At 37.7% G+C, this 18,767-nt stretch overlaps 1 protein-coding gene across 2 annotated transcripts in view; it reads left to right on the top strand.

Annotated features, from left to right (window-relative positions):
- Positions 1 to 243: 243 nt before the first annotated feature.
- The window catches only part of LOC110458010 (adenylyl cyclase-associated protein 1-like), a 107,701-nt gene continuing 89,177 nt past the window's right edge, over positions 244 to 18,767 (top strand). Inside the window, exons 1-2 of one of the 2 annotated variants that reach the window (XM_021509535.1) lie at positions 244 to 306; positions 17,125 to 17,665. In XM_021509535.1, the coding sequence (XP_021365210.1) occupies positions 17,551 to 17,665 (115 nt within the window). In that variant the 5' untranslated portion in view covers positions 244 to 306; positions 17,125 to 17,550. The remainder of the gene's footprint in view (positions 307 to 17,124; positions 17,666 to 18,767) is intronic. The other variant, XM_021509536.1, reaches the window with a different exon arrangement.

Genomic DNA, 18,767 nt, shown 5'->3' with positions numbered 1-18,767 from the left:
TGAACCCCTTAGTTTAGGTCCAAATATAGATGTAACAAATTATCAGGTCCCTGTGTTTGCACTAAATCCAGCCGTTTTGAAAAAAAAACACATTGATTACATCTTTGAAATTCAGGGCGTCAAGTTGAAACGTAATATTACTGCTACAGATCCATCAAACTCTACTCAAGTCTATGTGATCGAACGCGAACTTTCGTCTGCTAAAAACGGAAGCTCTGGTTATCTTGTCACATGACTGCAATACACTTGTCTTACCTACTTCCGGTTCAACACGCCCTCTATGCGGAAGCTTAGTCGGCAACTTCAGTAAGTATTTATTAGTGTTTTTGTGCATATTTCGACTTCATAATAATGTAAATTCACAAATACTCATTTAATAACATGTTTGTGCAAGTATTTTGTTTGAAAATGTTGCGATTTTCGTGACTTAGACGCAATGTCATCCTCAAAATGTCTATTTGAAGTATCATCCAAGATGGCGGCGCCCATTGGTGATTCATGCCCTATTTCCTGGTTAGGTCTGAAATCTTTTGTTTAAACGTTATCATTTCCCTTTCCTTTACTATTGTTGCACTCTCTATCGAACATGCATCAACCCTGATATTTTGCATCTGTACTCATACACAATAGGTTCTGTATCTTTCTGAAAATGAAACATCTTCGTCTGACGAGGAAGTTATGTAGGCCGGTAGGCGGTATGGGATGATGCACTGTTATAACTATTTGCTGTTGGAGATGCTTTTAAACATTATCAGATTAATAATTAACAAGTCATTTTTATACTTATTATATATGAATCATTTATTTTTTAATTTGAATACTGAGAGGTACATGTACAATGTAACTCTCAAATATTTTGCAATAAGTAAACTTTCCAGTACATTCTGCTGATCGGGCTATGCAGCTGTAAAACCTATTGAGCTTATTTTATAAGATTTCGTTTTTGATAAAAATCAAGCAAAATCTCATAAAATGATTGTTTTTTTGGTTTTACGGTAAGGCTGTCAACTACAAAATGCATACATTTAGAGGTATGCTTTTATTTTTCATAGATGTAAAATTTCTGATATTTTTTCATCAACATTTAAAGAAAAAGAATATGTTTATTTGATGTAAAAAGTAACACATTGGTTAAAGATATTCTTAATAATTAATTATTAGACTTGACTAGTGTGCAGAGAGTCGGTAATTCTCGGCCATTAATATGCGTAGCATTTCTGCCGTATAGATGTTGGATAATTATAAACGGTCAAAATATGTATTTTTCGTTGGAATGCTGCAAGGGCCATAAAAAAGTCACTGTACATGTAGTTATAATCATCACATTTTGGAGTAAGTCTCCTAGGATTTGAACCCTGGACCTCAAATTATAGGCAATGACTGGCCTTCACAAACAAGCAAAAATCTTGTTCACCATTGTGACAGGGGAGTATACTTGTGAGTGTTGCCCACCACTGATCAGATTGGATACAACATGTATTAAGGGGGCCATGGTGCGTTGGTTTTTCTCTGGGTACTGATCCAACTTAAAATATTGGGACTTAATGAATTTTTATGGTGAATATAGGATATAAGATAGATAATTTCTGCTGTATTTTCCCCAAATCATTCTTTTCTGTGTGTATGATGTTCCCGAAGTCACAAGCAGTGGTGTAGCATACATGTGTAGCGGAACTGGACTGGGTTGATCGTCGGCGACCAGATAGCACGATTGGTAGAGTATCTGTCTAGAGTTCGGAGGGTCCCGGGTTCGAACCCCAGTCTGGCCGTGCATTTTTCCTCTCCTGTTACACTTGTATGCTCAAGCATACACTAACATTATAAGATATTTTTTATTAATTTCTTTTTAGCCCACTATCATCTGATGGTGGGCTATTCAAATCATCCTGCGTCCGTTGTCCGTCATTAAACAATTCTTGTTATCGCTATTTCTCAAGAAGTACCAAAGGGAACTTTCTCAAATTTAATATGTAAGTTCCCTTTAGTCCATAGATGTGCAGGGCAACTTTTGAGACTGATCGGATAAACAACATGGCCAACAGGCAGCCATCTTGGATTTTGATAATAAAAGTTTGTTATCGCTATTTCTCAAGAAGTACCACAGGGATCTTTCTCAAATTTAATATGTAAGTTCCCTTTAGTCCATAGCTGTGCAGGGAAACTTTTGAGACTGATCGGATAAACAACATGGCCGACAGGCAGCCATCTTGGATTTTGATAGTGAAAGTTTGTTATCGTGAAAGTTTGTTATCGCTATTTCCCAAAAGTACCAGAGGGATCTTTCTCAAATTTTATATGTAGGTTCCCTTTAGTCCTTAGCTGTGCAGGGAAACTTTTGAGACTGATCGGATAAACAACATGGCCGACAGGCAGCCATCTTGGATTTTGATAGTGAAAGTTTGTTATCGTGAAAGTTTGTTATCGCTATTTCCCAAAAGTACCAGATGGATCTTTCTCAAATTTTATATGTAGGTTCCCCTTGATCTCTCGTTATGCATGTTATATTTGGAGACTGATCATAACAACAAAATGGATTAAAAGAAGAACTAAACAGATTTTTCTCATATTGCAATGATCGATTCTATTTCTTTCACATTAAGTACTGTACTAGTAAATATGAGAAATGACAATCTCACTTTGAAGGTTGGCTTTCATACACATCAGTATTAAGTTTAGATCAAAAGTTACCTCAAGGTGCATTTACTGTTAACATGACTCGATCAAACAGTTTAGAGGAAAGAAGAGAAAAGATCGAACTGACAAAGAACTAATGAAGATGGTACAAAGGTGGGCACCAAGATCCCTCTGGGATCTCTTGTTTATGCTAAATATGGACCGTCCATATCAATCATAAAAAAGAAAATAATAAAACAAATCTTTTTGCTTGTTACTTATCAGACTGGAAGGATTTCTTAAAGGACGAGAGATTGCTTCTAGGTCCTAGTAGATTTTTTTTCCCATCTATGGGGATCCCCTCCTATATTCTTCCTCTCCTATGGGGCTATGCGCTTCGGATGCTCGACCCCCTGTAAGCATACGCTCCGAAAATGTTTTGCTACGCCACTGTCAAGGCTACGCCCCTGTTGAAAGGAGGTAGAAAAAAAATGACTGAGACCATCTTGGCTTTCACCTGAATCGTTACTTAACTAAACTTCATTTGTTTAGGTATGGCAATATCATACAGTTCATGTACTAAAGGAATTACAAGTATATTTACAATCTCAGCCTCAGTAATCTAACTAAAACTCATTAATGGTGGACATAGGTTAACAATACAACACAGTAACACTTTATGTAACACTCTGTCCAGTGTGTATGGCTATAAAAATGGCTAAATACTGCAGAAATTGTGCAAACAATTTCAAAAATCAGCTAGCTTATTCTCGGCCCCCCACCCCTTCATACTGGTTTTTAATTGGGAAACTATATTGACACAATTTTTTTTCTCACTTGGTACAATGTGCTGGTATTTAGGGGAAAACTTAGCTTAGCTTAGCTTGGCCAGTGTTGGCGTTATTTTTAAATTAATTGCTTTTGCTATATATATATATATATATATCTTTAATTATATGACATTGACTCGCTTTCAAATCACTGGATTGAAACTGAATAATGAGTAATGGTATTTGGCTGGCTGAGATAAAAGGCTGGCAAGTTTATTCAAATTAATCACCTCCATCCACATACAAAGTTCACAGGGGTCAATGTGTTTAAATCTTCATACGACTATATAATGTACCATTCAAGTCTCAGTGGAAACATAAATTAGTTTTCAGTTTCTTGTTTAGTTCAGATTTGTCCCAAAAGCTAACAGGGAAGTGTCTATAGCTGGTTGGCTGACCTCCTAAAATATACTATCTCATACCTAAACCTGAAGTACTATTGGAGAAAATCTTGTCCTCCATCACACAATTTTTACTGTCTTGAATCTGGCATTTGATTTAAAATCTCAGCAACAATGTATTTGAAGTCTTATATGAGATGACATGACATTAATCTCAAAGTCAGCTATATTCCTCAGTTGAAGATCAACAAATCTGTCTCAATATATATAAACGTAGGAGAAAAAAAATCATTTTAATGTGTTTCTGTAGAATATTATTATATAGAGTGTGTTCCTGTACGTGGAATATAAATATTTTACTCCAGGATTCATCGTTTAATGTCGGGTACAAATCTTATCTTGACATCAGATAATGAACTTTTAGCTGGAGTATTCCAGTCACCTTCATAGCAGTGATACAGTGTAGCTGTATGCATTGCAATGTCTAATTGGTTGTTTTAATTAACTTAATTTAGCTTTTCCTGTCTTAGGTATATATATTCCTCATATGTGGCATTCATTACCTTATGGTACTGGCTTAAACCTACCCTTACTAGATAGTTGTTTCTGTGGACAGATTTTTAAAGTGATGGTGGGGGGGGGGCAAAGAGCCATAGTGGTGGATGGGGACCCGCCGCAGAGGGAGGGAGGTGTTTGTAAGGTCTAATGTTATAACTCCACTATTTTGTCTACACATTGGGGATGGAATCTCTCCAGGGGTTACTAATGACACATGGCCAGACAATGATCCATCATTGATTTGTCTTGGGTTCGGTCCCCAAGGAAATATCAAGGACCATCAATTCGAAGGAGGTGTCAGATTGAGAGACTTCACTGTGTGTAAACCTAGAACTCAGCTATATTATATTGTAGACATTGGCAACAAGATGGAGAACATATGCTGGGTTATTTCAGAATTCATAAAAATTGGTTTCAAAATGGGCTGATTTTTCTATACAAGAATGAATATTTGTTAAGACCCATATATGGTGTTAATAAGTGGTGCCAGTACTATATACATGTAGTTGAAGATGGGAAATTCATTAAAAGCCAGTTGAAAATCATTTCTATGATGGAGAAATGTATAGCAAGACAAAATCGCTATATCTGCTTTACAGTTTCATTGTAGTTATAGAAAACCCAAAATGCTGTACCTAATGAGAGTTGTATCTTTTACTCTTTTATTTGAGCTTAATTAACTGAACAATCTTAATAAAAAAAACTTGTAAAAAATACACTTTGCTTTAGACTAAAAGCTGGGGAGACTGTACAAAGGGATTTTTATTTGTGTTCATTTGTTTATAGACTTTAGGTGATACTGATAGTTGTTATGCCACCAATTCCGTTATTATAACTTATTAAACAGTTTACTTTAACCCGTGTATAATATTTAGTCTTTACTGTGACATTGCAGCACTATCTTGACTTTTTACTGTATACCAGGAAACTTCGCCCCCGTCAAATATATTTGCTTATTGCCTATAAAGTCCATTTTCACCTTTAAGTGTTATTTTCGCCATTGCCATGCAATTACTATATATTGTATGTTGTGTACATGCAAGCTTCTATTGTGGTACACATATTTGCTGTTATGATAAATTTGCCATGATGATTGGGGAGGGCAGAAAAGGAGGAAGTTAAACTGCCGCGAAGATTTCCTGTTGGTACACAGTATATTTTTGTATAAGATTGAGAGTACTTTGGTGGCCCTAGTATATTTTTGTATAAGATTGAGAGTACTTTGGTGGCCAGTTAGGTAGTTGTTGACAAACATTTCTACAGTGTATCTACTGGAGGTGTCCTTACACCACAAACCACACTAGACCTTGCTGTGTTGTATTACACGTACATAATGCACTATAATTAACTCATTCATCCCTGAAGACACATTTTAACTCTTCCAGTACAAAGGTTGGAATTGTCCATTATAAAATTGCAGGGGTAAATGAGTTAACATTGAAGTTTTATTACATTATAATGTACTTGAACGAGGACACTATACCAGTATAAATGTATGGTTACCATATAAGGTTTTATGAGTGGAGGGGTACATTACATTTGATTGGTTCTTTTCTTCTCTCACCTGTTTCATTGGGTAACCATGTAATATAATAATGCATTTAATTTGTTTAAACTAAAACAATTTGGAAGAACCCAGGTATATATCTCAACACACCTAAGACTGATAATGGGGTGGGGAGGGGGACTGGAATCCTGAACGGTCGCACTCAAAACAGTCTAAATTGTTACCTCATCAAGTCCTGCTACCTGTAGTACATTTGTGTCCAAAACAAAATTAAAAGGAAGTTACTCTATATAAAAAACTACATTGGAATTCTCTATTGTTTTGACTTCGCTGGCAGTGAGACAGAGATCTTTAATGTATATATGTACAACCAGGAAATTATATTTCTCTGCGTGACTGTCAATAATAGGATATGACCATTCTGTTTTTATGCCTGAATGTTTATCGATGGTACTCTAGAGTGTAAACTATATAATTGAAACTTAATTGTTTCCTCTTTGTGTCTTCCCTGTGTCTTCCTCTTTCCTGTCATTTATGTTGGCTTCCTGGTCTATCCTTTTACTGGTTCTTCAGATCTGATATAAAATCAAATTGACTTTTTAACTACTTCTTTGGTAGTGTTACGCTAACAAGTTTTGAATGTTATTTGCAAACTTGTATCTATGTTTTGTCTTTGTGAATTTGTTCGTTGCTAACTTGTAGAATGATACCTGACTTTAAACTGTACTTACACCTAACTTTAAGGTCAATGTGTCCCAAAGACTGGTTTCTCCTGTCTTTTCTTAGGACTTAATATAACCATCATAGTTGTTATATCCAACCAAATGATTCATTTCCCCTAAAGCTTATATTAGTGGCAGGTAAGTTAGGTGTGTACTAGATATGGAACAAAATACTTGTCCACTCGGTTAATAACGGTCAGACCAGTTTATACAGAGTCTGTGGTACTGTTTGATGCCTTGTGATTGGATTCCTTTGTAGTTATTGTATAGACCTGTACTCTAGCCAAGATTCCGTACTGAGATCTTGTGTCTTGACACCTATATATATAGATAAGTGTTCCCTACACACATTGTTATATGCCTCGATGCTGTATTTATGTACATGTATGTGAACTTGGTAGGGATGTCGCACTATACGTCAAGAGTGTATCCCGATACATTGCAATGCAGAATGAATATATTGGGATAAGTATCCCGATATATTGTCATAGGAAGGATGCATGTGCTCAATTTTATAATAAGTTGTCAGAATGTTGTCAGAATGTTATCAAACTTAATCATATTATAATACGGATTACATAGATCAAGATTTTTGTCAAACCAACCATTGATTTTAAAAAAAAAGAACTAATTCCCACCACTATTAAAAGCCTGTTTTATGCTTATTAGCATATCTGTTGGAATTTGTTGTCGTTTGCAAAGTTAAAACACTAAGCAAAATAAGAAACATGAAAATAAGCTTTAAAAAATATTGCGATACAGTAATATTTCATCTCTGTATTGTGGTATGATAGGATATACCCGTGTATTGCGATATACCTGTTTTCTGATATATTGTACTGTTTTCTGATATATTTTGAAAGCCCTAGTACCTTGGTGACCAGATCATGGATATTTCATAGGTTCTATGCACACTTTGCCTTTCGCATGACATCTGCATAAGGTTGTGCCCCTAGGTAGACACACACTGGCCCTTTGGACCTGTTGTATAAGTACTATGTAAACATATCTTGTGTAATGACATAATGGTGGCATGACACCTAAATTTTGAGTTGTGTCCTTTAGTATGCGTAAAAAATCCCCTTGGACCTGTTGTATGTATACTTTGTAACAGAATCCTGTGAGTGAACTTACCAGACTTGGTGCTGAGGAATGGTGTACTACAGCATCAGTTGTAGAGGCACTAATGATAAACACATTCCCATCAACATTCAAGCTGCTTCTACAAAGACTTGTCAGCTTTATTTTTTCCCCCATTTTTTTTCACTGTATTTTCTGAAACATTGAGTGAGGCTTATTATTTAAAATAAAAAACCACAGCATTTCTCCATTTTTTCATTGTTATACAAAAAAAAAAGATTTATTCAAAGTCTTAAAGTCATAATCAGGTACCGTGTGCATGTGAAGCTAACCATACATGTCTGTACATTTTTCTGCAACTTCTATACTAAAACAATGTCTGCACATTCAATTGGCTTTTTTTGTATCCCTATCATTACAACACCATTCTATTTTTAGAATAAGACACATATGTATGGGTGTAGCTATACATGTATGGAATGCTATATGATCAAAAGGTGTTTTTTTTCTTGGTTGTATCAATGAAAACAAAATCTTGTTTTCAACCCTTTCTTTCCCTGAAGTAGATATATAAGCTTGGGAGAAGATAGTAAATGCAAATGTGCTATTACTTATAAATATGTTTAAAACTTCTTTCAAAATTTGTTGTCCCATTTGAGGACAAATCTGACAACAATATTGGAATAGCATTATTATAGCCTGTGTCTTGTGAATTCAACTACTGAAAATTAATAGTGCAGGTATGCAAAATAAATTGCTCACAAAAATATAATGAATAACAGTATTTAGTACTTTATAGGAATTTTTTATTACCGGGAAATGCTAATCTTTTTATAGATATTCACAATTTTACCAGTTGAAAATCTATTTCAGTCTAGACAAAAAATCATTTTGAACCAGACAGAAATCTATTTTAAACATCTTTTGGATAACTAGAAAAATAAGATATGATTTTACCCAAGATATAAGATGACAGAGAGGTGAAATATGGAAAGATACTGAGAAGATAAAGAACGTAGAATTCCAGTGGAGGCGAAAATAAGATTGAGGATTAAACTGTTTAAAGCTATGTCAGAGGGTTCCGTGCATTTATCTATATCTATGACACCAACAAGTAAAGCTTTACAGACACTCCAGGCTTTTTCAGATTACAAAGCTACCGATGTTTTTGTCACCTTGTATTCAGTAGTCTAGAAGCTACATTTTAGGGCTTCTTTAAAGATGCTCAGAAATCTGTATAGGTTGTACATTCATGTATAGGGCACACTTTTTTGAGGGATGATGTTTATAGTAAGATAGGGGTGTCTCTATACACAAGGACAATCAAAAACCAGTCCTGGGTTATAGGACCATTGTTGTAAAATTTTTGGGATTTTCGTAAAAAAATAAAATTTACTCTCAGCAATAAACTTTTTAAAAAAACACCACATCTATAATGAGGTTGTAAGTTTCATTAAGAATCATTTCTTACAGAATTCTATATACCTGGTAATTAGTATATATATATATATAGGATCATATGAAATGAAAACAAGTTTAAGATCCTTTTTATCACATAATCAAGATTGGTGGCATTTATTAGTGTAAAACGACAATTTTCATGCAATCTTGAATTGTAAAAGGCTGCCATTTTGACTCCAGTGCGTAAGTATGTGACATACGTTGTGTACATGTACTTGTCCTAGCATGACTTCACAATTGAAACAATTGAAACTTACAATTGTTTCACATCAGTGTAGGAATCCATGTCCTACACTGATGTGCACCTGGGCTTACTCCTAACCCGAACAGGGAAGTTAAATACAATAAGTAAGTCTACAGATTTGTGTTATATGGTACCCTACCCAGTGTCATATCACTGTTTCCCTAGCTATAGAAATGATGTACAGAAATTTGTTTTCTGAAAAAGTATTCTTTTGATGGAAATGTTTGCAGATTGTTTTAAATATTTAGAATTATAATGAAGTGACGTACATGTACAATGTATATATCAAAAACAAAACAAAATTGTTAAAAGAAGGACATGAAGATTTTGAAGACGGGATATCACAGTAAATGTAAATACATTGAGGATGGTATATCATTGTCTATATAAATATGTTGAGGATGGTATATCATTGTCTATATAAATATGTTGAGGATGGTATATCATTGTCTATGTAAACATGTTGAGGATGGTATATCATTGTCTATGTAAATATATTGAGGATGGTATATCATTGTCTATGTAAATATGTTGAGGATGGTATATCATTGTCTATGTAAATATGTTGAGGATGGTATATCATTGTCTATGTAAACATGTTGAGGATGGTATATCATTGTCTATGTAAATACATTGAGGATGGTATAGCATTGTCTATGTAAATATGTTGAGGATGGTCCTAGGAGTCCGTTATATTAATTGCAGTGCGGATAGAACCCCAGCAGTTCTACACCGACACGTTAAGGGGAGGATAGAAGCTAGCCAATGTTTTAATTAGTTATTGAGAGAATGGGCTTTTCAATTTGCATGATAATCGGGAGAAAATTGTTCAAATACTAATTACTATCTGGTCACAACTGTGAAACAAATGACAGAAATATAATTAATAGTTGTTTATGGGTATATGTACCAGTTTTACGTGTGTATGGAATAATGAAACCGTGAATTTTACTTGATATTTCCTAACTCAGCAAGTTAACAATGGTATATCTGTATCACTCTGGTGTCTGTTCTCGATTCTTAACATAGCATTGATAAGTGATACCAATACAGTTAAAGTCACCTCCCAACTTCCTAAACATAAAAACAATGTTAAGTCAATAACATGCAAACCAGCAATAATTATAACGGCCGTCACTTTGGGTGTTTACTGGAAATTACAGAATTTGAATGAAACAAACTTATCACTTTGGTTGCCAAGAGAAATAGCCAAATTTGAAATGTTATAATGTTGCCATTTGATTGTCAACAGGCTTAATTAGGATCAAAATATTTCAATGTAACAATGTTGTCAGGTTGAAAATTTATTAAATTGAGTGAATTATTATTGATTCTTTCATGAAAAAATAATAAAGATGAAATATTTCAAAGTAACAAAAAAACATTATTCTAATTGGACTCAGATTTCATCATTGATTCTTCATGTATGTATGTTATCCTAGATATATTTTAGTTATCATTATCATGTATGTATGTTATCCTAGATATATTTTAGTTATCCTCATTGTTCGGTGGTAGCATCCTTAAGAGTCCCTGTACAACTGGCAAAAACTTTAACTGCTGTGAAATTGAATATTTTAATGGGGCCAAAATTTGGTGGTTTCCCAACGCAGCCCTATTTATATTTCGTGGGGACGTGAATCCATTGATCATGAGTACCCACTCTAATGGCTTTATGTCAAATTTGTTACTACTTTGTGGACTTATGAATTCATAGATGAAGCTAACCCACAAAATCAACAAATTTAAAAACTTTAAAGTATGCATTAATAAAAAACTCTTTTCCCAGCATGACTTCAGTTTTTATAGTTCTAGTAATCTATCCTATAGTGAACACCTTCAGGTTATTGAAGATTTTGTCACGAAATTGGGTTTATGCAGCACAAATGACAGACTATATATATATTACATAATAATTCATAATCATCCACTTAGTTAAAGATAAAAGAAGGAAAATTTTAATTTGTGTTAATTTTAATTATGATAAATACTTTCTGAAGAGAAACTTTCTGAAAACAAAACCATACCGTGTACAAAATGTACAAATATTTTATGACAGTGTTCCAAGTGTAGAACACATTGTGGCCAGACAGGGATTTGAACTGAGGACCTCTGATTATTGTACTGTCAATTTAACCCACTGAGATTCCTTACATGACCCCTCATCCTCGATATCCAGGGGTTACGCTCACTTTCGCTCTCTACACCCCTGGAATCACCCTCGATATCCAGGGGTTACGCTCACTTTCCTCTCTACACCTCTCATCCTCGGTATCCAGGGGTTACGCTCACTTTCCTCTCTACACCCCTGGAATCACCCTCGATATCCAGGGGTTACACTCACTTTCCTCTCTACACCCCTCATCCTCGATATCCAGAGGTTACACTCACTTTCCTCTCTACACCCCTGGAATCACCCTCGATATCCAGGGGTTACGCTCACTTTCCTCTCTACACCCCTGGAATCATCCTCGATATCCAGGGGTTACACTCACTTTCCTCTCTACACCCCTGGAATCACCCTCGATATCCAGGGGTTACACTCACTTTCCTCTCTACACCCCTGGAATCACCCTCGATATCCAGGGGTTACACTCACTTTCCTCTCTACACCCCTGGAATCACCCTCGATATCCAGGGGTTACACTCACTTTCCTCTCTACACCCCTGGAATCACCCTCGATATCCAGGGGTTACACTCACTTTCCTCTCTACACCCCTGGAATCACCCTCGATATCCAGGGGTTACACTCACTTTCCTCTCTACACCCCTGGAATCACCCTCGATATCCAGGGGTTACACTCACTTTCCTCTCTACACCCCTGGAATCACCCTCGATATCCAGGGGTTACACTCACTTTCCTCTCTACACCCCTGGAATCACCCTCGATATCCAGGGGTTACACTCACTTTCCTCTCTACACCCCTGGAATCACCCTCGATATCCAGGGGTTACACTCACTTTCCTCTCTACACCCCTGGAATCACCCTCGATATCCAGGGGTTACACTCACTTTCCTCTCTACACCCCTGGAATCACCCTCGATATCCAGGGGTTACACTCACTTTCCTCTCTACACCCCTGGAATCACCCTCGATATCCAGGGGTTACACTCACTTTCCTCTCTACACCCCTGGAATCACCCTCGATATCCAGGGGTTACACTCACTTTCCTCTCTACACCCCTGGAATCACCCTCGATATCCAGGGGTTACACTCACTTTCCTCTCTACACCCCTGGAATCACCCTCGATATCCAGGGGTTACACTCACTTTCCTCTCTACACCCCTGGAATCACCCTCGATATCCAGGGGTTACACTCACTTTCCTCTCTACACCCCTGGAATCACCCTCGATATCCAGGGGTTACACTCACTTTCCTCTCTACACCCCTGGAATCACCCTCGATATCCAGGGGTTACACTCACTTTCCTCTCTACACCCCTGGAATCACCCTCGATATCCAGGGGTTACACTCACTTTCCTCTCTACACCCCTGGAATCACCCTCGATATCCAGGGGTTACACTCACTTTCCTCTCTACACCCCTGGAATCACCCTCGATATCCAGGGGTTACACTCACTTTCCTCTCTACACCCCTGGAATCACCCTCGATATCCAGGGGTTACACTCACTTTCCTCTCTACACCCCTGGAATCACCCTCGATATCCAGGGGTTACACTCACTTTCCTCTCTACACCCCTGGAATCACCCTCGATATCCAGGGGTTACACTCACTTTCCTCTCTACACCCCTGGAATCACCCTCGATATCCAGGGGTTACACTCACTTTCCTCTCTACACCCCTGGAATCACCCTCGATATCCAGGGGTTACACTCACTTTCCTCTCTACACCCCTGGAATCACCCTCGATATCCAGGGGTTACACTCACTTTCCTCTCTACACCCCTGGAATCACCCTCGATATCCAGGGGTTACACTCACTTTCCTCTCTACACCCCTGGAATCACCCTCGATATCCAGGGGTTACACTCACTTTCCTCTCTACACCCCTGGAATCACCCTCGATATCCAGGGGTTACACTCACTTTCCTCTCTACACCCCTGGAATCACCCTCGATATCCAGGGGTTACACTCACTTTCCTCTCTACACCCCTGGAATCACCCTCGATATCCAGGGGTTACACTCACTTTCCTCTCTACACCCCTGGAATCACCCTCGATATCCAGGGGTTACGCTCACTTTCCTCTCTACACCCCTCATCCTCGATATCCAGGGGTTACGCTTACTTTCGCTCTCTACACCCCTCATCCTCTATATCCAGGGGTTACGCTCACTTTCGCTCTCTACACCCCTGGAATCACCCTCGATATCCAGGGGTTACACTCACTTTCGCTCTCTACACCCCTAGAATCACCCTCGATATCCAGGGGTTACGCTCACTTTCCTCTCTACACCCCTGGAATCACCCTTGATATCCAGGGGTTACACTCACTTTCCTCTCTACACCCCTGGAATCACCTTCGATATCCAGGGTTACGCTCACTTTCCTCTCTACACCCCTCATCCTCGATATCCAGGGGTTACGCTCACTTTCGCTCTCTACACCACTGGAACATGTCATAGTAAAATTGAAGGCCCAGTGTATAACACAACACCTTAATTGTTGATGAGACAAGAAGACTAGTTTGATCCTTTGATGTACATCAAAAGAATCTCAAAGAACAAATATCAGCCTAGTGATTGGTCAGTTTGTTTTTACCTGAGACCAATCAAACAATTATCTTTGTGCCTTCAATTTTGCTATGACATATTCCAGGGGTGCAGAGGGTGGAAGTGAGCGAAACCCCTGGATATCAAGGATGCTGACCCCTGGGATGGCCCAAGTTACTTTCATTACAGGGTATTTTATTGTACTGATCTTATGTACAAAAGGAATTGGGCAACAGGCATAGACATCCTTACAAAACATAACAGCTGTATACATATATATATATAAATGTTACTTTTACAGATGTTTCTTTAAGTATTTAAATAAGAGATTATTTGTACTTTGAATTTGATTTGACAATCCATATTTCAAATATCGCAATTGTTGTAAGAGAGATTATTTTACAAAGCTATTTGAGAATCTAGATTTCTCGTCTGATTCACAATTACACAGTTTCCCATCAACCTAACAATCCTGATAGGTCTGTATGTATGTTTGTAGCTTTAGGGGTCTAAATAACACAGAAATGAAGTGAGCCATGTTGCTGGTCTCACCAGCTGTCGGGTCTGTCTGTACTACACTTACCCTCACCAACCCCCATACACACATACAGTAAATTTCTTCTTGAACTTAAAATGTCAGCTCCCGTCTTCAACACGTGGAAGTTCCACCATTGAAACAGAAAATATTTGAAAGTGGTACAGCAGCCTTTGTTGCAATCATCACCTTAAGATGAGTTTATAAATAGATACAGTGGGGTCAATGTCAAGGACTTTGGACCAGTTTGGTGTGTTTTTACCATGAAACTTTTGGAAATCTTGTTTCAATTTTTCATTTGTGTTGACCTTGTGTGGCCGGTAAAGTGTGAAAGTCTTCATCCAACAAGATACTAACATTTGTGCTTTTTTCAAATCGGGATTTTTTCGGAACAAAAGTCGGCACTAAAGGCTCGTACTGGTGCTGAAAAACAACAACACATAAATATCAGTAACAAGTGCTACTGTCTGAAACTGAGTGTAGCGTGTCTATAAATAGACTAGAGGGATGATTTCGGTGACCTTGGTGCCTCTCCATATATATGTACTGTACTGCTGATACACACATACATAGACCATCATTTTAATGCACCTGTAAGACCGTAAATGTTACACCTGAATGGCTGTAATCAAGTTCACACCTATGAGATTATGGAGCTGATGTTTAATGAGATCTGTCCTTAATTATATATACAGTAGCAGCTTACTTCTATAAGTACTTATACCTGTTAAAAATCTAATTATAGCTCTAAATATTTAGAAGAAATTACATATATCATTGTATTATAGAACTATAATCGACAGGAAAAAAACCTGTTGCTGAAAATCTATTTTTAGATGGAGTACCTGTGTGTAATATCTGTATAAATAATCCACACTCCGGCCAACTCTCTCACCTGTCAGGAATTCAACTTACCTGTATGTACCCTTTTACCTGTCTGGGAAAGGAGGTGTATTTTTGAGACCTAACTCTGATAAATTGTGCAATATTTGCAGTGTTGGGTGAGGCTCGGTTCAGACTAACAAGTACACAAAATGATGGAGCGATTTTCAGTGACAAACTTTCAGTTGGATTATTGATTGTGCAGTGAATGAGATTCTCGTACTATTTTACGCGGTGGTATGCATAAGGTGGCCAGTCTGTGGCCGGTCTGGTGTTTGCGGTTGGATGTAAATGTTACCCTCTCATCGACAACTGTTGGATTTACCTGTATTGGAGGCTAAATAATACCTAATGTTACCTGTCAATTAGGCAGGTGTCTACCTATTGGTTAAACTTGTGAACATTTCATGTAAGATTAAAGTAAGCAACAATAATTCTGGTATTACACACATTTTCTTTGCCTACTCTCTGAAGCAGTAGAAACTAAACGGATCAGTCAAGTAAAGTGGACAAGACTAACTTCTTTCTGAACTTATCAACTTTCAGACAAATCTGAATTTAAAGTTGTCAAGACATTGCTATAAGAAGCAGGTTTTAGTACAGTCGGGACTATAACCTACCGATTACGACATCTGTGGACGTGGGCTGTTCATTGTCATCAACTTGCTGTGTTGATTGGAATATTGAACACTTCACGAGGACCATAAGACAGGTTTTACAGCAATATACCTTTGAGACATAATATAAACGTTAGTGTGCTGTAGAGTTGTTCTCTAACTTGATATTGAATGATGAGTTAACAATAGTTACTGAGTGAGCAGACGACAGTCTACTTTGGAATTTACAACACAATATTGACCTTTGACCTGTTAAGGAAGTTGTGTATAGTTTCTATAAGCTCGATAGACTAAAACAGAGTTACCTTAACATTCAGGTGAACCGAAGCCTTTTGACATATGTACCTGTGTCTATTATACCTGTCTGTGGTATAATATTAAAATATCTTTACATTTTAAATTGCATGAGGATTAAACTGTGTATTTATACACATGTCTGTCGATATCAGATCGGACACTAGATACTGTAAGGAAATATCAGCCGATCACTTCGACAAGACGATTGTGTGCACGTGGTGACCCGGAAGTATTAACAAGTGAATTTTATAAAGTGTAGTGTATAAAGTTACACTTTTCAATTTTCACATTCAACAAATCTGAGCAGACAATGTTTGTTTCCTGAGGGCCATTCCTTACAAACGTTGGGAAGTCGTGGATGTTAGTCAGTGTGTAATAGTATTGCGATACATGTACAATATATAGTTTACTATGGTCTTGTGATGAAAACATGTTTTGCATCTGTGTAAAGTGTATACACTCATATTTCTGAAAAGGAAATAGCAGGGATTTTCTCAGTGACATTGTTAGGATTAAGCTCGGAGATTTGTATAGCCCATCATTGACACTTGATGAACAATGCATCATGTATGTACTGTGTTGTGTAGCTGATCATGCCTGAGGTATGAAGACTATGTGTTTGTAATTAACACAAGGTGTTGATGAACTAATGGGATTGTTCCTCTTTCAACTCGGTCATATACAGTTGATATAATTATAGAATCATGTTTTGTTGTTGTGGTGAGCCAAGTGACTCTGATTCTGAATCATTTCAGGAGAAAAGGAAAACAGAAACATCTCAGCCTACAGATAGTGCAACCTGCACATCCTTAAGTGAGGTTACCTCCCCTTCACAGGAAGTCAGTTATTTATACAGCTCCCCTAAACAGGAACAGGAAGTCAGTCTTGGAAAGAGTAGCTCCCCTACACAGGAAAAGGAAGTGTATAAAACTGAGGGGTCCAGCAGAGGGGATAAGGTTAGTCAAGGTCAGGGGCCAGCAGAAGGGGTAAGTGAGGAAAATATTACTCCAGCTTTTGTGGAAGTTGAGGAGAAAGGGATTGAAATTCAGCGACAGGAAGTCTCTTATAAGGTGATAGAAGATATTCAAAGGGAAGAAGAGGAACAGCTTGATTTTGAAATCGAGCAAGCGCAGGAAGAATTGGCCAAAGTTTGGGAACGAGTAAGAACAGAAGGAGACGAAATGTCCACTGAAGCATTGACAACAGCTGTAAACCGGCTTGAAGCTGTGGCTACCCGACTTGAAGCGCTGGCTTTGAAGGCACCATCTCCTAGCCGAGCATCAAGTTCTGAACCAGGTATGTGATTCAATTCCAATCAATTTTCTCCATTGTGGAGATATTGTAAAATGTACATATTAAGATATAACAATGCAAATACAATCTGTCAAACACAGTATAACATATCAGCAAATAACAGTTATTTGCATGGTATCATTAAAGAATACAAATATAGCAAAGTTCAATATCAAATAGATCATGTGGGAATGGATACAAATCAATCAGGTATTTACATTTGCTGTGCATTGCCACTGTACAAACATGCCAATGTCAGGTGTGAGTTATGATTCCATATAGATATGGAGTGACAATCATAAAGTCATTGCAGATGTGACGATAAAATCATAAGTTTGGAGACAGCTGGGTGATACTGGTTGTTGGCTGTTCCATTTATTGGCTCACCATGCAGAAAGTGGTCATGACCTCACGGTATATATCTTTAAGAGTCTGTCATTTATTAGCTCACCAGGCCCAAAGGACCAAGGTGAGCTTATGCCATGCCATGGCGTCCGTCGTCCGTCCGTTCGTCAACAATTTCTTTAAATGACTTCTTCTTCTTAACCACTGATTGGAATTTAACTTAATTTAAATGGAAGCATCCCTAAGTGATGGGGATTCAAAATTGTACAAATGGTGGGGCTGACACCCCAGGGGGCTGAGGGACGGGGCAAAAAGGGGGCAATTTGGCTTTATTGCTTTAAGCAACATCTCCACTGGAACTAAGATATGGATATCAACCATATTTGACTGGAAGCATCCCTAGGTGGTGGGGATTCAAAATTGTACAAATGGTGGGGCTGACCCCCCCAGGGGGCTGAGGTGCGGGGCCAAAAGGGGGCATTTTGACTATATTGCTAAAAACGACTTCTTCTGTAGAACTATGCACTGGATATCAATCATATTTAATCAGAAGCATTCATGGGAGGCAGGGATTCAAAATTGTACAAATGGTGTGGCTGACCCCCGTGGCGGCTGAGGGGCGGGGCCAAAAAGGGTTATTTAGCTATATTACTTTAAGCGACTTCTTCTCTGGAACTAAGAGATAGATATCAACCATATTTGACTGGAAGCATCCCTAGGTGGTGGGGATTCAAAATTGTACAAATGGTGGGGCTGACCC

The sequence above is a fragment of the Mizuhopecten yessoensis genome, unplaced genomic scaffold (assembly GCF_002113885.1).
Source record: "Mizuhopecten yessoensis strain PY_sf001 unplaced genomic scaffold, ASM211388v2 scaffold9399, whole genome shotgun sequence".
NCBI classification, from domain to species: domain Eukaryota; kingdom Metazoa; phylum Mollusca; class Bivalvia; order Pectinida; family Pectinidae; genus Mizuhopecten; species Mizuhopecten yessoensis.
This window is presented reverse-complemented; position numbering and strand designations above follow the sequence as displayed.